General features: G+C 55.4%; 1 protein-coding gene across 1 annotated transcript in view; it reads right to left on the bottom strand.

The window, feature by feature from the left end:
* Window positions 1–23,087, bottom strand: part of LGR6 (leucine rich repeat containing G protein-coupled receptor 6) — a 100,544-nt gene that overhangs the window by 61,539 nt on the left and 15,918 nt on the right. The window contains exons 2-4 of the mRNA XM_040985786.1: window positions 17,548–17,619; window positions 16,361–16,432; window positions 13,028–13,099 (exon numbers count right to left, since the gene is read on the bottom strand). Of these exons, the coding sequence (XP_040841720.1) occupies window positions 13,028–13,099; window positions 16,361–16,432; window positions 17,548–17,619 (216 nt within the window). The remainder of the gene's footprint in view (window positions 1–13,027; window positions 13,100–16,360; window positions 16,433–17,547; window positions 17,620–23,087) is intronic.

The following is a 23,087-nucleotide window of genomic DNA, read 5'->3' as shown; positions in this document are numbered from 1 at the left end:
CGCCATCCCTCGGGAAACACTCAAGTTTCCTGAAAAGTACATGGACCTGTGTGCAAATGTTCACAGCAACTTTAAGTGTCAAAGCAGAAACAGCTCAAATGTCCATCAGGTGACAAACAGGTCACCAAGACGAGGTACAGCCATACCAGGGACTGTGGTTCAGCTATAAAAAGGATCGAAACACGGTCACCCATGTCAAAACATACACAGAGAAACCCTGAAAGCATGATGCTACGTGAAAGAAGCCAGACACACAGAAAATTACACATTGTGCAATTCCATTTATATGGAAAGGCCAGAACTGGCAAACCAAAGATGCAGGAAGTAGATGGGTGGTCATTGGGGGTGGAGGGAAGGGAGACAGAGGATGGCTACCAATAGGTAAAAGATTTTGGGGTGCCAAAAATAACCTGGAGTTAGTGATGATAGTGGCCTGGCTTTGTGGACACATGAACCACTCCTGGATCGCATACTTGGAAGGAATGAGTTTAAACCACTTCAATTCCTAAACTGGTAATGCATCAGTGGTGTTTTGGATGAGACCATGAACCTGAACTCCACGTGTTTCATACAAAAGGGACGTCTCTAAGAGAAAGCATATGTTGGGAGAGCACGGGTGTTTGTGGAGACACATACAGAAATGCTCACCAGCCTTGTGTCTGGGTGGCAGCATTGTGGGTGACTTTTTTCTTTTTAAAATTTTTTTTTTTGTATTTTCTAAATTTTCTACAATGAGTCAGAACAAAAATAAACATGTTTTTTAAAAACAAAGTGCGTCAGTGTATAATTAAGTCCCAGGCTGTCGGAGTCCTGAGAGGAGGGTGGGGGTGGCTGGCAAGGGGGAGCTTGGGAGCCTGCAGGGCGCTGAGTGGGGAAGTTGGCTCACTGCCTCATGGCACCATCTCTGTGTTCCAAGGTTTCCAGCACCCAGGTCCTGGCACCGGAACCATGCCATGCCTCCTGCTCCTAACCATGGGGCCAACTGCCGTGGTCCAGACCTGTTCTGCCTCCTAGGTCTCCTTACCATTCCCAGGGAGACTCTGGGGTCCATTGTAGACTCTCATTCCCTTGTGCTCCTCAGAACACAGCCGGCTCCATGAAAACCCACCAGTGGCTTCTGCTGTCTGCTTGACAGCCCTGAGACGGTCCCTGCCGGGCCAGCCCCCTGCAAACCTATCTGCCATACTCTGGTCCTATCTCGGGCAGGCTGACAGAAAACCCTGCAAGGGCAGAAAGCTAGGCTCGCACCACGTCAAGCTGCCACTCTCCAAATCCCACATCCCATGCCCACGCCCCCACTTACCGCCTCTACGCTTTGTTCTGACTCTTCCTCCACAAGAACGGACCTGTCCTCTCACCTCCACCGATCAACTCCTATTCCACTTTCACAACCCAACACAGAGGGGTAGGCCTGTGGCACAGGGGTTAAGTCACTGCTTCGGAAGTCAGCTTCCTATACTGACATCGCCTCCGCTTCAATCCAGCCTCCTGCTAATGCACACACCAAGAGGAAACTGAGACCCAGATGGAGTTGCTGCCTCCTCACTTCCACCTTGTCTGGCCCTGGCCGATGCAGGCATGTGGGGAGTGAATCAGCAGGTGGAATATTTCTCTCTCTCTCTCTCTCTCTCTCTCTCTCTCCCTGCCTTCCAAATAAACAGAAAACAAGTACATAGAAATTAGAAACAAAAACCCAACACAGACGCTGGTACATTTGCCGAAGCACGCACCTTCTCTGTCCTAACAAGGACTCTCTGCGGACTTATGTGCTGCTAACCTCACTGCGACCTTCAGTGCTTGGTGCTTGACACAGAGATGCGTAATGAAAAGGAAGACAAACCCAGCTGCGCTGTTCCTGAGCTCAGGACCTCGACAAGCACCTGACCCCTCCCAGTTATTCCCACTCAACAGATTACAAAGCTGAGACTCCAAGTGTTTGCCCAAATCCTCTGTAGCCTTTATCTGGAAGAGGGCAGGGCTGGTGTGAGAGAACAGCCACAGCTATCCTCCCAGAGGACCTGAGCTCGCACAGGACCTTCGCAGCTGACGGGACACCGAGTCTCCAGGTGCTGCAACCTCAAGTCCAGGACTGAGCCAGGCGTCAAGCAAGCCTGTCCCTCCAATAGAGGTCTCCTGATTGGACAAGCATGGGGATCTGGGGTTCTGCCTGGACCCCGTGGCTTCTGATGGGAGCAGCAGAATGCTTTAAGGGGTACCATCTGGCACCTGCTGCAGGAACCCCAGGCCTCAGCAAGCCGCTTCCCATCCATTCCACTTAACACAGCCAAAGCTTGCTGCCTGCCTGCCCCTACCTCCCCCTCTGCCTTTCTTCCACACCTCCTCTTCCTTCCAGGTGGGCTTCTCCGTGCCCCCAGCCACACTCCAGATGTTCTGAGGGAGTTTTAGCCTAAGACCCTTCGGGCCTGGGATTAGCAGATGTGCAGCGGTGAGGCAGGTTAACGAGAGCCAGGGGAGCCCGCGGGAGCTGGGCTGGGGGGAGCCAGACAGCTGCACTGGCCCAGAGGGTCTGGTGGCTCCCGGAGGAAGCCAAACCCCCTTGCTGCTGTCAGCTGCAGCGGACAGAGCAGGAAGGAAAGGAGAGTGGGCTGGGGAGGGGCGTCTCCCCTGGGAACAGAGCCTCCTGACTCCCCAGCTGTGGGGGCTTCCTCTCCATTCCTCCCCTGCACCCCAGGCTCACTCCAACCAGGACTTGGGAAGCTGGCAGTCTTTGGAAGCGCTTCCCATTGCACCTGCCCCTCCACATCAGCAAGGGTACAAGCAAGTGCGTGCCGTTCTCCATCACGTTATGCCTGGCTGCTTGGAAGGCACTGTGCTTTCAGGAAAGTAACAAGTTGAGCTTTCATTTCTGTTTCCTTCAGAGGGATCCTTTCCTGGATGCCCCCTCGAGGGGTGCAGCCCCCAGCCCCCTCTCTGCCAGCACCACACACATACAGCCCCACAGCCTGGAACTAGCTTTCCTGTTCTCATTCCCTTCTCAGCCCACCCTTGCCTCCCTGGAAGGTACAATTTGTCCATCAGAGTCCCCTCATGCTTCCCCAGAATCTCGGGATCACTCTGAAAAAGACTCCAGAGGAAAGGGTTGTGGCTCAAAGAGCAGGGGAGGCTGCCGGCAGCATGTGAATTTTCGCTCTAGCTGCACTTCCGCTATGTTACCCGGCCAATTCCTGTACCACTCTGAGCCCATGTGCTCACCCATTCACTCCCATGTGCCTTTCTGAGTAGAGCTCACTTACTGCCTCCCTTGTGCCAGGCACCGTGCTGGGTGGTAGGGGGGAGGCAGGTGCAAAAGACACGGTCAAAAGACATGGCCTCCACCTCAGGAGGGGAGCAGTGGGTAACTCAGCATGTGGCCAAGAGCAGAGTGCAGGGAACTGAGAAGGAAAGAGCAAGAGTGCAGGCTGTACTGGGTGCGACCTCAGTGAGCTCCTGCAGGGTGAAGTACTGAAGCTCAGCCCAGGAGGATGGGTATGAGGGTGGATGTGTAGAAAGAGGAAGCAGCAGTCAAGAGTCAGGTGGAATGACCAGCAAGGGCCAGGAGCCCAGGTATAGGCTCCAGGGAATGCTAGGTGCTACAGCCAAGCCCACAAGCCCCATGGTAGCACCCGCGGGGTACCAAGAGGCCTGGCTCTGCTTTCAGCACATCTGGGAGCCCCAAAGGATTGTAAGCAGGGGAGTGACCTGGTCAGACATGTGCCTTAAGGTCCATCTGGCTGCAATGTGGGGGAACCCACAGAGTTCAGAATGAGTGGAGGGAGGCAGGGGAATGGGGGGAGCAGTGGGGAGGTTGTCCAGCAAACTAGGCCAGTGATGGTCTGGGAACACACACCCTGGTGGTCACAGGGATGGATCAGGGTCAGTCGCTGGGACTGGATAGAGCAGAGGAAGTGGTGAAAAAAAAAAAATCCAGGGAGGGCCCCAGGTTTTCTGAATTTGGGAACTAAACAAAGTCTGCTCCTTCCTGCCAAGAGCAGATGTGGCTTTGGTGGGTCCTTTCACCGGGGACCCTCTGTGGCTCCAGTCCCAAGAAGGTGTCACACTCCCCTGCTCACCAGGCTGTAAAAGTAGCATGGCCACAAAACCCTCCGGTGGCCACACTCCTCAGCGTGCAGAAAAGAGCCACTCTGCTGTTGAGCAGCCCTGAGGGCCCCACCTCTTCTGACAGCCTCCAGCCCATGGCAGTGCACCCCATTCCTCTCTCTGGTCACCCACACTCCATCCTCGGAGTCTCCAGAGCTCCCTACTCCCCAGGCCAGGTCTCATCGCTGTTGTTTAGGGGAGGATGAGGGAAGGGTTTGATTCCAAGTCTCCAAACAGGTGTAAGGGCTGGCGAGGGGGAGGGAAACCACTTTGGCCAGGGTTCCCCGGATGGAGTCACATTCCAGAGCAACTCATCTGTAAGCCATTTGGCCGCGGTAGTCACAGGGACATACACACGGATCATCCCCTTTCCCAGCCAGAACACATCTGCAGGTCTGGCCGGGCTCCGGGCTTGCACATAGCCACACTGGGACCTCTCACCCTCACTCTGCTGCTCGGTCTCCTCACCCACCCGGGAAAGAGGCACCCCCACCTCAAGCTCAGCCCAGAGCAGGCACTCCATGCGCCTTTATGGCAGGGGTATGGATCTCCACCCCACCCACCCCCACTCACAGTGGCTGGCAGCCACCCGGCTTCCAGAGGCTCCAGATGGATGGAAAATTACTCACAGACCCTCAAAATGGCGGCACTGACCCAGCTCTGACTGGTTTTCCCTCATCCAGTGGCTAAAGGGCAGGGGTGGCAAAGTGAGGCTGCCCCATTTCCCTTAGCACTGTCTCTGCCTCTCCAGCTAAGCTGAAGCTTGCTTGCATGAGCAGGGATTCTGATAAGATGCCATGCACTCCCAGGAGACAGCAGGAATGGGTCAGAGAGAGAGATGGGCATGCAGAAACTCAAAGGAAGGTGCTTGGGGCGGCCACTGTGGGGCAGTAGGTCAAGCTGCAGCTTGCAACACTCACTGGCATCCCATATTGGAGCACCAGATCAAGTCCTGGCTGCTCTGCTTCTGATCCAGCTCCCTGCTGATGCACCTGGGAGGCAGGAGAAATTGGCCCAGGTAGTTGCGCTTCTGCTCTCTAGAGATCTGGGTGGGATTTCTGGCTCCTGGATTTAATCTAGCCTAACCCTAGCTGTCTGGATATTTTAAACGTTCAATTGCAGATGGAATATTCTCTCTCTTTCCCTCCCTATCTGTCATGTTGCCTTTTATATAAGTAAATAAGTAAAACTTCAGAAAAATTTTTTTAGAAAACTAGGTCCCCTAGCTCTCCCCTGCCCTGTGGTTATTGAAAACAAAGAAGTCCCTGAAGTCTAACCTTTATCTCTCCAATTGCCCATGCAACCCCCCACCCCTTAACATCCCAGGAGGGCATCTATTTCCTTCTTACCTCGGGCAGGTTTAATACCAAACAGATCCAAACATTACATCTCCATCTCCAAGAACCCAGTGATTGCACAGAAATCTAAGTGTTCTACAAAAAGCCCTTGGGGCCCGAGGAACAGAGAGGTGGGCAGTTGCCAACAACTCCTGCCCACTTTAGCTAGGTCAGGGGAGGGGAGGGGGTCCTGGGGGCTCATGACACCAAATCACTGTTTTTCCAATTTGAGTTGCACACCCATGTCTTGGGGGTCAAGGAGGATAGATCTTGTTAGCACATAGACTGTATCAGCAGGTATGGGCTGGAGTGGAGACACTGGATTTCCTACATCTTGTCTGGGGATGCAATGCTACCCATCCTTGGAGCAAGGATCGAGCAGCAGAGTTCTGGGCCCCAGCCCTCAAGATCCTGACTCAGCAGGTCCAAATAGGGACTTCCCTACTGCTGTGTGGCCTCTGGGGTTCCTCCCTTAAAGCCTCTCTGCTGGAGAGTCTAGAGTCATGACTTAGAATCCAGATGAACCACCCACTAATCTATGACCAACTCCCTCAATATTTCTTTCCTCTTTCCATGAATTTGGGAACTCAACACCTCCTTCTATAGTTGTTGCAAGCAATCAAGAGGTGCCCTCTGCCCAGCATTATTTCAGAGCCTAGTAATCTAGTAAGCATTCAGCAAACATGAGTCCCCAGCAGGACTCCCCACACACAGCAGGTCTCACCTGGCTCCCACCATGCCCATCAGATCCCCCTTAGCTTGTACATGCTGGTTTGACATCATGTTCACTTGCACTGGCTTGCTCTGTCTCAGAAGTTTAAGATGATGGTAAAGGCAAACAGAGGGAAGCAGTGAAGAAAAGGGTCTGGGTGATTGATACTCCCACATCAAACCACAAGCCACTAAGAGGCTGGCACTTGGTTTGTTATCCCAGTATTTTCTGAGCCACACACTTCAAACATTCTGCAAAGCTGAAGAGAGCAAATGGACAGAAGGATGGATGGGTAGACAGGTGGATGGAGGATGGATCATGGCTAAATAGATGAATAGGTAGATAGGGGATGATGAACAGATGGATGAGTGAATGGGTAGGTAGATAGATGGGTGGGTAGTTGGGAGAGAGATGAATGAATGGATGGTTAGATGGATGAGCATGTGGTGGGTGGACATGTGGGAAAGTGGAAGTACGGATGGGTGGATGGTTGGATAGGGAGATGGATGAGAAGATAAATGGGTAGATCAGTAGGTGCATAGATGGGTGGGTCAATATGTACAGAGATAGATGGGTGGGTGGATGGTGGATAGCTGAATGACAGGGGAGAGGGTACCCGCCCGCCACCTCCCAGGGACCTTCACTTGCACCCAAGCCAGATCCAAGCCCTCAGTCCCCACCATCCTGGGTGCTCTTGCCTGTCCCAAGTCTAGGTTTCTGCTGCCCTATGGAGAAAGTTCTGGTACCACACCCATGGAGGATGAGCAGGAGAGCCGAGGAGACCCCAGGGCTGAGCTGAGATGTACCCCATGGGGCCAGCGCACTACACTGCTGCTCCTGGGTGGCCTAGCCAGGGCCATCTCTGTCTGAGAGCACCACTTGTGGCCCAAACAATCACCACCAGATCCTTTCCTGGCCACTCTCTCGGGTGCCAAATTACCCACGATCAGACCCGCATGGGCTACAGGGGGCTGCCTGCCTGCCCGCCCACCGCCCACCTCAGACGCATGTAGTCATCAACTCCCGGAACCTCAGCAAGGCCCAAATACAGCAGCATATAATCAGTGAGCCCAAAATAGCCATGCCAGGGAGGCCAGCTGCCACCTCGTGCATCCCTCGGGACCCCTCCCCACAACACAGCTGGGCCTCGGGGCCCTCCCTGGCCAGCAGGCAGGTTGAGTGGCACTGGCGGATCACCTGCAGGACTCAGGATGACCTGGATGGCAGGGAGAGCGTCTCCACGACAGACTGGGTGTGGACAAAAAGGGGGCCCGACAGACCCCAGCGCCCAGTCGCACCCCCAGGCCTCACCCTGCCGGACTCCCTCCCTGCGGGCATAGCTGGCTCAGGGCATCGGTTCTGCCTCACCCAGTCTCTAGCCTCAGTCCCTCCCTGCAAGACGCCTTCCTTGTGCCCTCTGGCCCCTGAGAGTAACTTCCTGATGGGAGCTCCACAGCTCCACACCACTCAGGCTCCTTCCCTGGAATCCCTTTAAGGTTCACCTCCAGAGGTTGTGAGTGAGGAAGCAGTCATGGGTGGGCTTTGCTCCCATGGCCACAAGAAGACCCTGCAGGACCAGCGCAATAGCCTAGCAGTTAAAGTCCTTGCCTTGAAACGCACCAGGATTCCATATTGGCACCGGTTCTAATCCTGGCAGCTCCACTTCCCATCCAGCTCCCTGCTTGTAGCCTGGGAAAGCAGTTAAGGACGGCCCAGAGCATTGGGACCCTGCACCTGCGTGGGAGACCTGGAAAGAGGTTCCTGGCTCCTGGCTTTGGGTCAGCACAGCACCAGTCGTTGCAGCCACTTGGGGAGTGAATCATCAGATGGAAGATCTTCCTCTCTGTTCTCCTCTCTGTATATCTGCCTTTCCAATAAAAATAAATAAATCTTAAAAAAAGAAGAAGAAGACGACCCTGTACGCAGTGGCCAGGTGTTGAGACACAGTGGCCTGCTTGAGACACCTGCATCTGTACTCAAAGTGTCTGGGTTCAAGTCCCACCTCTGCTTCCAGTTCCAGCTCCCTGCTGATGCATGCCCTGGGAGGCAGTAAGTCAGGGCCAAAGTATGTGGATTGAGAACCAATGGATGGGGCCCAGCATGATAGCCTAATGGCTAAAGTCCTCACCTTGCACATGCCAGGATCCCATATGGGCACTGGTTCATGTCCCAGCTGCTCCACTTACTATCCAGTTCCCTGCTTGCAGCATGAGAAAGCAGTCAAGAATGGCCTAAAGCCTTGGGACCCTGCACCCACCTGAAAGACCTGGAAGAGGCCCCTGGCTCCTGGCTTCAGATTGGCTCTGCTCCAGCTGTTGCAGCCACTTTGGGAGTGAACCAGCAGATGAAAAATCTTTCTCTGTGTCTGTCTGTCTCTAAGTCTGATTTTCCAAAAATAAATAAATAAATAAATAAAGTAAAAAGAACCAGTGGGTGGGAGCTCCCTCCCTCTCTTCATCACCCCTTCAAACTCAAAGAAATTTGATTAACACATTTTAATAAGAAGACCCCACATTGTTCTGCCTCCAGCTCTACTATGATCCACAGATAATCTTGGCCAAGGCACTCACCAAAATGGTACTCCCTTTCTTGGGGTTGAAAACACAAGCACGAGATTACCAGGGGCAAGATGAAAGAGGTCCACTGGTGACAGGTGCTCATCCCGGGTGCCAGTCTTCAGGCACAGCCAGTCTTGTCCCTCTCTCTAGGCATCTGTGGGGATCCCATCCATGAGGAGGGCTTCCAGGGTTATTGCTGCTGAGGCCAGAGTGTCAGTCAACAGCCACAGCTCTCCTGGCAACCAGTACCTGCTCCACTTCACTCTCCTTGGCCTCAGGTAAGACAGCACACCTGCTGAGCTAAATGCCTAAGGACCTTGGACTCACCCCCAGGGCTGTCCCCTGGGAGGCAGCCAGCACCCAGGTCTGTGCATTGGCACCACCTCTGCTGCAAGTCACAGACCTCTGTTAGCTTGCCTCTACAATGGGAGTGACGGCCACTGGGCAGAGTTGTGGAGGCTCAGGGAGGTAAGGGCAAGATGTGTAGGGTGCTACCCAAGGGCTGGTGTGATGAGAATGACCCTAGCTACAGCCTGGAGGAGGGTCAGAGCAACAGAATGAGGAGGCCCTGCTCCAAAGCCCCTGGCCTGTGGCTTTCCCTGGAAACACCTCCAATCCCAGTCCTTGTGAAACACTTGGCATTGGACAGAATGGTTCAGCCCTTCATTCCCAGAGGAGCCCAGATCTTCCCTCTCCATTCAGAATGCAGTGTGCCCGGAGACTAGCAGGTTCATGGAAGAGTTCTTCTGTGCACAGAGAGTAAAGCAGAGACTCAAAGAGAGCAGGTGCACAGCAGGATACCTCACTGGAAAGTTCTGGTATCTGTACTCTTAGGATACCTATCTGCCAGTTATCCCACTTATGAAGAAAAGAATTTTTTTAAGAGGAGTGACAGAGAGATCTTCCATACCCAAATGACTGCAACAGCAAAAACCAGGAGCCAGAACTACATCAAGGTCTCCTATGCAGGTGGCAGGAACCCAAGCACCTAGGTCATCGTCATCACCTGCTCCCTCCCAGGCACATTAACATGAAACTGGATAGAAAGTGGAAGAGTCAGGAATGGAGCATGCCACTGCGTCCAACACAGGATGAGGCATTCCAAGCACAACACTCACCCCTATTTGCCCCATGGGAGCCTCCCATATTAGAGAGGGGAACCCTTAAACTCAAATGACCGGCCCATGGCCTCATAACTAATCAGTGACAGAGCCAGAGCTTAAACTAGAGTCCCCCAGCACTGCAGCTTTAAGGAAAGGGGAGAGGGTACTCAAAGGCAAAGCTGCTGGAGCCCAGCACTTTGGAGTCAGAGCAGAAACTCCAGCTCTGCGGCCTCCACACTGTGGGACCTCCAGCCAGTACTTAGATTGCCTGGATTTTAGTGGCCACAACTGTACAGTGGGCATGACGGACTCAACCTTCAGGGCTCTTGGGATTAAATGAGAGAAGTGAGTGGGTTTTGCATCTTGCAGCAGGCTGGGTAAGAGCCCCTCCTCTGTTCCCACCTCACCTGGGTCAGCCGCTTCTGGCATCCATAAGCACATCCTCTTGTACCCCACCCACCCGAACCCCACCTGGCTATTTCCTCCAGTTCCCAGTGGCAGGCAGCCAACACATATTGCGCATGGGCCTCGACCAGGGCGGGGAAGCAAGGGGCGGCTCTAACTTGGGTGGCAGCCATGAAACTGCCCCTAGTTGGTTCACCCCTGTGAGTTGCCCACACAGCGACAGCAGGCCCCTATGACTGTGCCCAGGCCCCTTCCCCCAGAAGGTCTCCAGATCAGGGCCATGTTCCCGTTTGCTCCCCGCTTTGCTCCCCTGCTCTCTGCAGCGGTACCTTTCCCGTTCTGCTGGGACTAGCCTGCCCGTCCTGTCCCTCTCTTTCAGTTCTGTTTTTCCAGGAGCCCCCTAGCCCCCGCCCTGGGTCCACTCCCCTTGCCCAGTCTCTGTTTCCCTACCTCCCCCCCACCCCCTTTGCTGGCTTCCCGTGGTTTCTTTTGGCCTGAACTCAGCTTGGTGCGACACCTCTGGCGTGGTTGCCCTCCCCCTCCCACACTGGTCGGGGAGGGAGCCCGGGCATCCAGGGAGGGGGGCGGGGTCATGCAGCCCAGTGCTGCCTGCTCAAGGGGCCAAGCTAAACAGCCAGTGCGCCACTGCCAGCGCTATACCTGGGCCTGGAATGCAAGGCCACCTGAAATGCTGGGCTGACTGGCCTCACCCCTTCCCTGACTCCCGCTCCTGGTCCATTCCCCCACCTCCCGCCCAGCCTCACCCTACTGCGTGGGCAGCATCTGGGTCTAACTAGGAGAAGGCAGATATAGCATAGGACCATCCCATGTTTGGGAGCAGCCTGGCCTCCTGAGGAGGTACCAGGCAGAACACCCTGGGCAATGGGCCCCTAGAAGCCTCTCTCATGCCTCCACTGCCCATGGGAAGGATACTGCCACATGCTGAGCCACCCACAAGGGCTGTCCCAAGTGGCTTCCCCAAGGGTCTCTGAATCCCAACACTAGCTCTGACAGTCAAGGAGTGCTGGACCCAGCTGACTCTACTTTCCTGTCTGGTGACAGAGAAGGCAGTTATTAAAGGGGGACTGTGTGGGGGAAATGGGGGTCAACACTAGGCACCCTGGCACACAGGGCCCATGGCTGGCGGGTGTCCATCACCCCACCCTCTCCCTTCAGCAGCCTGGGCCTTGGTTAACTGTAGCCTTCCAAGATTGTGGGCATCTGAATGGGATTATAAGTAGCTTGCTCTCTCTCTCTTTCTCTCTCTCTCTCTCTCTCTCTCTCCCTCCCCCTCTCTGTGAATCCCTCAGCTCCCATAACTTCAGGACACAACCTTCCCACACACACCAAAACATACTGATGTCGACCGTGTCTGCCTTCACCTGTGGTATCCCCAACTTAACACATGCAAGGGAACCCCAGTAGTGCCTTTCTCTGCACCTCCAAATCCTTTATCCCCTGGGAGTCCCCACATACCTGCTATTCAGCCAGCTTCTTCTCAGTGAGTCTGACCAGAGAAATGGGTGTCGTTGTCACTTCCCTCCCTCCACTCCCACCTGTCCATATTACTACTAGGAACCATGGTGCTGTTCTAAGTCTCTAACTCCCATTGCCTCATTCCACTCCAGCCTGCCGGGGCATGTGGGGGCCACCTCATCACTGCTAGAACCCAACCCACAGAGGTCACATTTTTGACTACCTGGGGTCTCCTACAGCCACTGCTGCCAGTGAGATTTTACAAAGACTGCTCCCCCTGCTGAAAGTCCTCCACACCGTCTGAAGCGGAAAGGCCACTTCAAGGAGGTGAGGTTGGATGGAGGGGCAGGTGAGAGTGAGGAGCCAGGTTCTGCCATTGGGGCCAACTGGGCAGCTGCATGGTGGGCATCGTGGTGCTGACCAGAGGCAGGAGGATCCTGCAGCAGCAGGGGAGGATGTGGGAGGGGACTGAAGGAAATGTGCCCCTCCCAGTCCCTGCCTCCTCCCACCCAAGGAGACCCCTCGACAGATGAGAGCTTCAACTTCCTCTCACACACCAAGGACACCAGAGGGCTTTGTGCTGACACACGGCAGGCCAGCTGTGCCCAGTGTCACCGACAGGCTAAACACCAGACACCGGTCCTGTCCCTCAACTTCAATTTCTCCCAACACAGCTCCACTCTAAGATCACTCAATAGGATGGTGTACCTGACACTTTCATTGCTATTCACAAGTACTGTGGGGCTGTGCCCTGAGTGCCCCAGCCCTGAGATGGCAGTGGGTGGGGTCACCCTGGAGTACCTGCTCCTGCTTCTGCCCTTGGGAAGTCATGGATCCAGGAGGGGTGGCCTAGGAGCCTCAGGGTGCAGACCACCTCCAAGCCTCAGGGTGTCCTAGCTTCCAAGCAGGGGAAGTGGTTGGGGGAGACAGCCCTTTCCTGACGTTTCTCAAGTGCGGAGGGCAGGGGCAGCCTGTACCATCCACCCCACCCCGACCCTGTCACAACCATTACCCAGGGCTCCAGTGGCAGAAGGCCAGGTCACCTAGGACTACCATCCTGGTGGCTCTCCCTGTGAAGGTTCCTTTCCCATAGTGCTCAGTGGGTGTCTGTAGCCCCTGAAACACACATGCGCACGTACACACACACACACACACACACACACACACACACACACACGGATATACAGGAACACATGCTGATGGCAACAGCCAAACCCTAAAAAACCAAAGGCAGAAGCAGCGGCCATGTGGAGAGGGTCTGAGTGCAGGGCAGAGGGATGTATAGGCTTTGACTCAGGCCCCAGGAAGCGAGGGACTCCCCCGGGTGCCGGGACTCACAAGGACTGCAGGCTCGGCAGCTCCCTCAGCGCCTCTGCAGGGACTCCTTGCAGCTGGTTGTTCTGTAGCATCCTGCACGGGAGAGAAAGCGCCATGAGGATCTGTCCTGTCCTGCCTCGGACAATATCATGGAGGATCTCCTGGGACTCAGAGCTTCCCAGCAAGGGCCCTGCTGGCTTGGTACTGAAGGAGATATTGCGTGAAGAGGTAGGAGGGAGGCTCCATGGAGGGAGGTGCTACCTGAAGGATCTTTACCTCCCAGCCTCTCCAGGAAGAAGGGAGGAGAAGGAGAGCCTACAGGAACTTGAGGTTGCCAGACAAACATGAAGGACGCGGCTGATGGCACAGTGAGGGCACCCTCTCTGAAGGTGCCGGCCCATGCCTCATCCTCTAGCCACGGTGCCTCCCTGAGAACCAGGAGCAGGCCAGTACCCAGTGAGTGCCTGTTCTCCAGGGAGGGACTCGGTAGCCCCCATCCAATGCATGCTCTGTCCCTCTTGCTCTCCAGTCCAGGCTCAGGGAGGAGCTTGCCTCCTGACCTTGAAGTGCAACAACAGCTGGCATACCTGGTCCTGGCTTAGGAATGTCACTCTAATATCCCCTTGGATTCAACCTATCTCCAGTGAGGATTCTCTATATCTTCACTTTGAGAGTCCCCAGCTGGGCTGTGAGTCCAAAGGGTTGGGAACCTGAACCCACCACCTGACACTTAGCCAGGACACATCCCCACAAAAGCCATCCCAGAGTGGGACACAGCCTGGCCAGAAGAGGCTGAGCAGAGGAACTAAGGATGCCTCCCACATGACTGTCCTAGTCAGTCACACGTGTGACTTATATGCCCCTGGGGCAGCAGTAGCTGGGCTGCTGCTCCTCACATGGGAGGCTCAGATAGCGTTCTTAGTTGCCTGCTTCCGCCCAACACAGTCCTAGCTGCAGCAGGATTTGGGGAGTGAGCCAGCAAATGAGCGATCGGTCTCTATTTCTCTCTATGACTGTCTGCTCTGAAATACATATCAATTTTAAAATAAATAAATAAGTTGAAGGGGCTGGCATTGTGGTGTAGCAGGTAAAGCTGCCACCTACAACACTGTGGTCCCACATGGATACCAGTTCAATGCCCAGCTGCTCCACTTCTGATCCAGCTTCATGCTGATGCACCCAGGAAAGCAGCAAAGGATGGCCCAAGTGTTTGGGTCCCTCTACCCATGTGGGTGACTCAGATGGAGTTCCTAATTCTTGTTTCAGCCTGGCCCAGCAGCCCTGGCTGATACAGCCATTTGAGGAATGAACTAGCAGGTGGAGGACTCTCTGTCTCTCTCCCTGTAACTCTGTCTTAAAAAGACATATTAAAAAAAGAATAGAGAAAAAAAAAGAATAGATAAACTTACTTCGGTGCCAGAATTTTTGAGATCCATACACAGTTCTTTAGATATCAGCAGCACAACAAGAGAATGCTGGCTCACCTGGGTAATGGTTGGGGGCGGGGTGCTGAGAGGACCCCCTCCCAGAGACGAAGCTGAGGAAGGCAGAGGAACCCAGACAGCCCCCGGTCTGGGTGTGGCCTGTCCCTCCACGCTGGGCAAATTCCTCCCTTTGTGCAGCCTCAGTCTTCTCATCCAAATACTGGGGATAATGACCCTGACCTCGGGCAGGATCGCCTGGGTCAACCGCAAGAGCCCCTGTGGAGCGCTTGCAGAAGCAGCTCACGTGGAGGCAGCCAGCATGCCTTCCAGGGCAGGCACCTCAGGTCAGCCAGGGGGAGCCTCCAGCGGGACCCTTTCCAGGACCACACTCCCAGGACAGTGTGACACTGTCCTGCCCAGGGCTGGTACCAGTTCAGAAGCCCACTGTGCGCTGGCGCCCTGGACCTGGGGTGCAAGGGGGTACAAGAGACCACCCCCCTGCACAGAGCAGCCCCGCAGGCAAAAAGTCCTTGGCTTCCCCGCCCAGGCGTACCCCACTCCCCACAGTCTCTGCGGCCCCCCGCCCCCCGCCTTTGTGGTGGCTCCAAGGCTTTGATTTATTGCCCAATGCAGGCGAAGAAGAAAGGAGCGGCTCAGCTCTAAGGAACTCAGACTTATGAACAGGCTGCGTGCCTCCCTTGGAGGGCCCAGCCGATGGAGCCCGGATACAGGTCTAAACCTGCCACCCCACCAGGCACAGACAAGCCACCTCCCAGGAGCAGGACCGAGAGGGTAGGCAGGGAGCAGAGGGGGAAGGAGGAGAGGGGAGCCAGGCCAGGGCACCAAGGTGGGGCCAGAGGCAGGAGGGTCCAAGAGTGAGGGCCAAATGGAAAGCAGAGAGGCTGGCAGGGCAAAGGGAAAGTGCGGCTGGGAGCCAGTGGTGCCCAAGACCAAGGGTGGCAGGGACAGGGGTTGGTGCCTGAGGACGGCTGAGCAGCTGTGCCCTGGGTCGGCAGAGAAGGTCACTGCCAGCCCACAAGCAGCTTTGAGAAGATTAGGAAAAAACATCTCTTTCCAGGTGGAGGAAGCTCCACACCAGGGCACAGATAAGGGGTTTCAGCCCCTTATCCCCTTGGCCAGTCAGCAACCTGTTCAATTGTGCAAGGACAACTTGTAAGAATAGTTAGGAATGAGAGAGTGACAGAGCTGTGGAAGGGTTTGCCACTGCAGGGAAGCCCCACAGTCAAAATGTTCACTCCATTCTGACAAGCTTAGTCTCCAAGATGGTCACTTTTCCCCCACTACAACTAGTCCCTGCTGGGGCAAGGGGAACCCCATCCCCACTGCACTGACTCGGGGACCCACTCCTCCCACGCCTCCTTCACCTTCACCCATCCTGAGAATGTGGAGGAACACTGGGGAACCCCGTTCTTCATCAGGAAAGACAGGTCATAGACAGGGATGGGAAGAGATGGTGCCTCAGGCTTCCTTTCTCTACAATGGGTCATTAGCCACCAGGGAAGAAAGGGGAGAGGAATATCACAAGATCGCTAGGTCCTCTTGAGCCACACCTCCCTTCCCTTTTGCGGCAGCCTTCTCCTCCGTGAAACAGCAGGTCCTTCTCCTGCCTCCTCACCACCAACCCTGCCGCCCAGCTCCTGCGAGTGTGAGCCAGACCCCGCCAACCCACCTGCAAGTGGTCATGGCTCACACGGCAAAGCCCACAAAGATGTTTCACCTGCCTGTGGGGCCACTGGATACGTGAGGCTTCCCCTCGTGTACACAAATGCCTGCTGCCAAACTGTAAGGCATTGAAGGGACCAGCTAAAGCAAAGAAATGGAAGCCACAGGGCAGCTGCACATCAGGACCCAGGGTCACTGCTCTGGACCAGGCAAGGGCAGTAAGAACCATGGCTGACCCAGTACTTACAGGATCTTCAGGCTGTAGAGCCCTGAGAAGGCTTGTCCTGGGATGTGGGAGAGGTGGTTCCCAGAGAGGCGCCTGGAAATCAGAGGCCAAGGTCAGAGGCACGGGCAGATGGGTCAAGGTGGAACTCTGCAGGGGTTGAGGGTGGCTGCTACCACTCACAGCTACCTCTCAGCTACGACGGAGCCCTCTGAGGACCCTCCACAACTGGTGGAGGGATCATAACCTGAAATATACTTGGTGAAAAGCATCTCAGATTCGGGCTTATTTAGAAAAAAAAAGGAATATTTACAAATCATTGTGAGCCAAGTGTAAACCTAAAGTTTATCCATGTTTCACCCATACCGTGCCCAATCTGAATACCCCATCAGCACTGTGTCCACTGCTATACCTCCAAGGAGAGTGCACACCTGGGGCAAATGTGCCCTGGGCAGCTGAGTTCTGTGGACCTCGGATTCTGAGGCTGGGTGTCTGCCAGGAGGTAGCCCCTTCTCAAGGAGCCAGCCTTGAGTTCCCGTCCCTCCCCCAACCCCAGTCACCAGCCCCCAGCTCTGCACCCTCAGGCCGCCTCTTCTGAATTTCATTGTCACAAAAGCTGAGCCAGCTCTACCCCACTGCCTCTGACTCTGTCTTACACCTTTGCTAACTGACTTTAGAGTCCTCCTCCAGGAAGGTTTCCTGGCCTCCCCTCTCCATCCACAGACATGAGGACAGTGGCGATAAGCATCTCAGAGGAGAGCCACATGGATGTGGGATCAGCTGTTGCTAGGCAGAGGCTGAGAGTAACTCATAGGTGACTCCTCACTGGAGCAGGTGTCTGGACTACAGATTCAGAGCAGGTGCATCCCTGCTCTTCAGTAGTGGGGAGTGAATCGCAGGTGGAAGAAGCACTCTCTCACAAATGAAGAAATTTGTAAATAGATACATTTTAATGTTCTTAAAAGGTGCCCTTTTGGAAGGAGCATAATGGTTGACATTAACAGGCAAAGCTCCAAAGAGGAGTCGGTTCAGGGTGGGCTGAGAGTGGGTGTCAGACTCCCTGGCCGAGGGGGTCACACCTCCAGCAGGTGTCTGCCAAAGGCAGCCTTCGCTACCCAAGCTTGTCTTTCCCTTCGAGTCTACCTGCCCCATGCAAACCCACATTTCCCAGGGACCCCCACATCTCCTGCCCCCTGAGAATGTCTACTCACAGTTCTTCCAGGAAGCGCAGGTGGCGGAAGAGGCCGGGCTGAAGTTCTGTGAGGTTGTTCATGCTGAGGTCTCTGCAGGGACACACACCGGACAGGGGGCTGGTAGCTGCCTTCAGGGCCTCCCTGCACTGTCTAGCTCCAGCCCCCACAGTGGGCAGGGGAAGGGCTCAGGGCTCCCATCAGACCCCAGCCTACCTCACCCCTCACAAATACATCCCGGTCTGACCACTGCAGCTGATCCTGAGGGCTGGGCCAAGCCAGGGCTCCAGGGCCACTTGCCTGTTCTTTCTCTGCAGTCTCCCCATGTCCGCACCGCAGAGCCAGCTGTGGGATCATCCATACCACAGTCCCACAGTCTGGGGGCTCTCTGCCATCTCCTTCCTGTCTGTTCCCCTCCCAGGTCTCCATCTACCTTCTCCCACAGGCTTTCAGGACTCAGCTCAGCACATCCAACGGGATACCCACACTCACGTCTGGCAAGGCATGATGATCCCTGACCCTGATCATGTAGATTCATGATCCAGAACATTCCAAGCCTCTCAAATTATCTCTGGGACCCTCCAGGTGGCTTTCATGAAACTGTCCTCTGAGATGCCCGTTGCACAAAATAATTCAGGTGGTTATCCTGGCATTGCCCATGGGTCACAGTTTGCTTCCCCTATAGCCAAATAATCCCATTGAATCCTCACACCAACCACAAGTCAGAGCCCTTTGGTCTCTCCGTGGCCATGCTATATTGTAGAGAAGCAACTAGAAGGAGCATGTAGCTTTGAAGCCAGAATGTCTGAAGATCACTCTCTCTTCCACTGAGCTCTTGACCATAGCACTGCACCCCACCCCCCAGGATTCCTCTGCTGTAAAAACAGGGATGGATACCAGGGACCCAATGAGCCTGTATTGACCAATGGCCTCAGGAGCAGGACATACACAATAAACATTTTCTCTCTGACATCCACGCCTCCACAGGGTGCTATGGGCCACGTCCAAGCCCCATGCGCCCAGGCACAGACAGGGAGGAACCAGGGTCATGTGAGCCAGGGGAGCAGGGACATCTGGGGCTGCACGTGTGCATCTGACACATTTGGGTCCCCCCACCCTGAGACTTGGAGTATGCCCCAAAGGGCTGGCCAATAAGGGTGGGGAGGACACCAGCGAGTCCCCAGCTATAAAAAGACTGTTTAGTCTCAGGCATTTTTTTATCTCATAAAGCCCGGCTCTGCTCCATGGCCTGTAGGAGAGAGGATATTCGGGGTGGGCCAAGCCAGGAACTTGTACGCCATCACCCAGGCCAGCTCCATCTGCAGCTCCCTTCCTCTTGCTTGAAGCTGTGACCACTTGTCCAATGGCTCCAGGGTAAGGCAGGGGAGACGCAGGACCAAGAGGCCGGGCTAGGAGCCGGCTGCCATGTGTGACATGAACAGTCCAGCCCTGCAGCCTCCACCTGTGGCCGTCACATATGACGCAGGCATGCCCAGGACCCCAAAAGGCAGGGCCTTCCAAGGGCCCATGTGGCCAGGTGATGGCTAAGCAGGGAAGGTGCAGAGGCTCCGGGACGCTGCCGTGGCCAGGGAGGCAGGGACTCAGTGCACCGGCTCTTCCTGCAGTGCCCACTCCCCGCCCCTAGGTTCCCGTGGCTCAGGCCCCACTCTTGCTGTGCTGCCAGGAGCCACTGTCTCTCAGTATTGACTTGCTGTGTTTCTGGATGTGTCCCGACAGAAACCCGGGAATTCAAGGAGCAGCCAGCGGGCATGTGACTTGGGCCCAGCCCCAACCGGCTGTCCCTGCAGGGGTGTCTGGTGTGTCTGTATTCCTCCCCCCAACTAAGCAAAAACCCTATTGTTCTCCCCTGGGGAGGAGCAGGCCCCCACTTCCTGCTCAGACACAGGGTTCAGCCAGGGTTGGGTAGGGGAGCCCTGTTGTGGGGCCTGGCACTCCCACAGAAAGAAAAGGGGCAAGGCTGGTGCCAGGAAGCAGGTGAGGTAGAGGGACTGGCAGAATTGGAGAGGGAGGCCAAGAGTGTGATCCAACGCCAGGCCCTCCTCAACTGACACCTCAGGTCCTGGAGTGGTGGAGGAACCCCACACCAGAAACCCATACAGAGGTTGTCCTGGCTGTCCCGGGAGGTCAGCGGTGCAGGCAGAAACATTCCAGGCATCCTCAGAGCTGGGGCAGCAGGAGGGCACGAATGGGTACAGCTGCACTGCTCAGCTGCTGCCACCTTATCTACAAGGAGCAGGGCTTGTGAATGGGGCCACATGGGCCCTTGGACGACATGCCTTTTGGTGTCCTGGGCAGGCTTGTGTCACATGTGACGGCACAGGTGGAGGCTGCAGCGCTGGATTGTGTATGTCACACACAGGAGCTGGCTCTTAGCCCAGCCATCCAGCTCCAGCTCCGTGCTAATGGAGACCGTGGGAGGCAGCGTCAATGGCTCCACCACTGGGTTCCTGCTGCCCTCGTGGCAAACCTGGAATGAGTGCCTGGCTCCTGCCCCAGCCCTACTCCCTAACCAGTGCAGGCATTCAAGTAGTGAACCACTGGATGAAAGATCTCTCTCACTCTTAGCACCCCCTACAAAAACAGAACCCTTTGAAAGAAATGGATATCACTCAAGCCTCAGTCTTTAGTTGAGATCTTGGCTGTGTGGCTTCGGACAAACCTGGTTCCTCCTCCGGGCCTCAGGAAGGGGAAAAGCTCAGGGATCTGACCCATGTGGACTGTGCCACCTGACAATGCCTGCACTCAGCCCGGCTCTGCCCTATGACCACTGTACATACACTACATAATGCACACTCCACATACGTATACAATGTCCTACACACTAAGCTGCACACACACATTGTACTGCATATACATACCATACTGTGCATACACCACACACAATGCGCACACACAACACACACACATACCGTACCCCTGCACACCACTAAGCTCCAGTGCTAGCTTCCTGGGACTCTGACCCAAGTGGTTGTGCAGGCAGCACCCTCCAGAGGAGTCCCAGGCTACACTGGCCTTCCTCTGCTCTAGCTTCCCATCCCAAGGACAGGAAGAGCCAGGGACCTGGCTGACAGCCGCAGCCTGGTTCTGAAGCCTTCCTCCCAGAAGCCCTGGGATAGTGTAGAGCCCTCGCATCCTCTCAGATGGGGGAGCATGCTCCCCAGGGAACAGGATATAAGGCAGGGCAGGGAAGGGGAGAAGGTAGGCACAGTGCTGGGCACGAGAGGAGGATGCTTCTGGCTGCATGGGAGGACAATTCCGCCTCCTGAAGCAGCAGCTCCTGGAGACGGGAGCAGGTGCAGTAAGATGGAGGGAAGTGCCAAGGGCAGGGAGCTGGAGGTGGCACGAGCTGGAGACCCTGCCCTAAGCACCCACCGAGATGGGGCGAGGTGGCGGGAACAATGGGTTTGTCCTGTGAGAGGAACAGAGGAAGTAAGGGCCTGGGTCTGCTGTGGTGGACCTAGAGCAGAGCCCCTCCTCCCAGCTGGAGGGAGGGCCCCCTTTCCTGCCGGCTCCCTAGAGCAGGTCACAGGTTCACAGGTTCCTCAGCCTGCAGCCAGGAACAGGAAAAGGCCAGGAAGCTCATGGCGTCTCCTCTTGTTCATCTTCTGTGTATCTAAAGCAAGTGATGTACTGATCCCATATGCATATGCGCTGTGAAATAATTACTTCCAGCAGCTAACTAACATAGCTATCACCTTGCTAAGATGCCCTAGGAGCTGGAATAAGAATTGGGGGATCTACCCAGGTTGAATAGCATGGTTAGGAACCCTCCAGTCCCGTGGCACAGCCAGGGCCACCTCTTCTGTAAGGCCTTGCCCAGCCTCCCCAGGCAGAGATGGCCTGGTATCCAGGCTACCTGTGAAGATCAGCACATGTCAAGTCCAACCACATGGCTCGAGCACTCCCGTACAGGCCAGGCCCTGCACCTGCCCTTATGAGTGCCCAGTACACCCCGAGGTGGAACAGGGTCCCACACATGCTCCCGGGTATAAGACAGAGGCATCGTGCTGTCATGCTTCTGTCCCAGCAGCGTGCCTGGCCAGCTGGGGTGGCCCTTGTCCCTATAACTGACAGTGCACACTCCAAAAAAGTCCTTTCTGGTGTCTACTTTGAGTATCTCTCACTGTGGCTGTAAGGGCACAAACCACAGCATAGGACCAGCTTCGTGCACAAAGACAGCCAGGCAGGGGCTGTGCCAAACCACACTCACATTCTCTTAAGGAAACAGTCTAGGGGCCAGTGCAATGGTTCAAATGGCTAATCCTCCACTTCTAAGCATGGTATCCCATATGGGTGCCATTTTGTGTCCTGGCCGCTCTGCTTCCTGTACAGCTCCCTGCTTGTGGCCTGGGAAAGCAGTCGAGGATGGCCCAAAGCCTTGGGACCCTGCACCCGTGTAGGAGACCTGGAAGAAGTTCCTGTCTCCTGGCTTCAAATCAGCTCAGTTCCAGCCATTGTGGCCACTTGGGGAATGAACCAGCAGGTGGAAGATGTCTGGTTCTCCTTCTGTCTGTAAATCTGCCTTTCCAATGAAAATAATTAAATTTTTAAAAAAGAGAAAGGGTGGGAGGAAGAGAGAAAGAAGCAGTTAAGTCCCTTCTCAGGAGTGTCTTCCCAGGCCTGGCCTTCTCAGTTCCACTTCTTGGGGATACTTTCTGTGGGACCGCTGTCTGACCAGCTCGGGGCTGAGAGGCAGATGGTGGGCCAGTGAGGCAAGGACACAGAATGTGCAACCAGGCCACCTGGTTCCATGAGATCCACACCAAGGACTCCTCCAACTCCAGGGGTTCTGCACGGCACTGTCCCTGCACACGGCATGGTCCCCTCTGTATCTGGGGAGGCAAGATTCTTTCACAGAGCGAGAGCGAGAACCCAGCCATGTTCTCCGCTCTCTGAGACGGGCTCTGTCTGGTCTGTGCATCCACATCAATGCTAGAGGTTTGCTGCAGAGCACCCCAGGGCCACGTGGGGGGACCCAACGGACATCATGGACGGACAGCTCACCACACAGGTTTATCCTGAGGATCCCCCCTCTGTTCTGTTCCTGGCACCTCCTTATCAGCGGCCACTTGGAGCCCAGGAGCGTCCTCTGAGTTAGCACACATGTTGAAGAGGAATTCCCTCAGAATTGTGCAGTTTTCATACATTTCCAAACAAGGGAGTGTGCGACCATGGGGGGAAGCGCCTCCCTCTCCCACACCAGCACCCTGCCCCTCCTGTCCCAAACCCCCTGGAGCTGCTCAGCGCTTTTTCCTCCTGGGCATTGAGTCTGACTGGAGAACAGAGGATAGGCGTTTAAATAAAAAGGCTCTTGCTGAATTCTGTCATGTCGTGGCTCCCTTGGGGTAGCAAGCATGTTACCCAAGCCACCTGGAGTGGCAGGAAGCCTTGTGAACCAGTGACAGTGGGAAAGCGGCTGGGGGAGGGTTTCCTCCTGCTTGAACACGGGGGTCTGGGAGGGGATGGAGTGGCACCCTGTGGTCCCACTTGAGGCTCAACTCTGCGCCGCCTCCGGGGGCAGTGGGAGGGGGGCTAGAGTT

This window comes from Ochotona curzoniae, unplaced genomic scaffold (genome assembly GCF_017591425.1).
Source record: "Ochotona curzoniae isolate NIBS_2020 unplaced genomic scaffold, NIBS_Ocur_1.0 contig_430, whole genome shotgun sequence".
Lineage (NCBI taxonomy): Eukaryota > Metazoa > Chordata > Mammalia > Lagomorpha > Ochotonidae > Ochotona > Ochotona curzoniae.
Note: the sequence above shows the minus strand (reverse complement) of the source record. Positions and strands in the feature narration are given on the sequence as shown.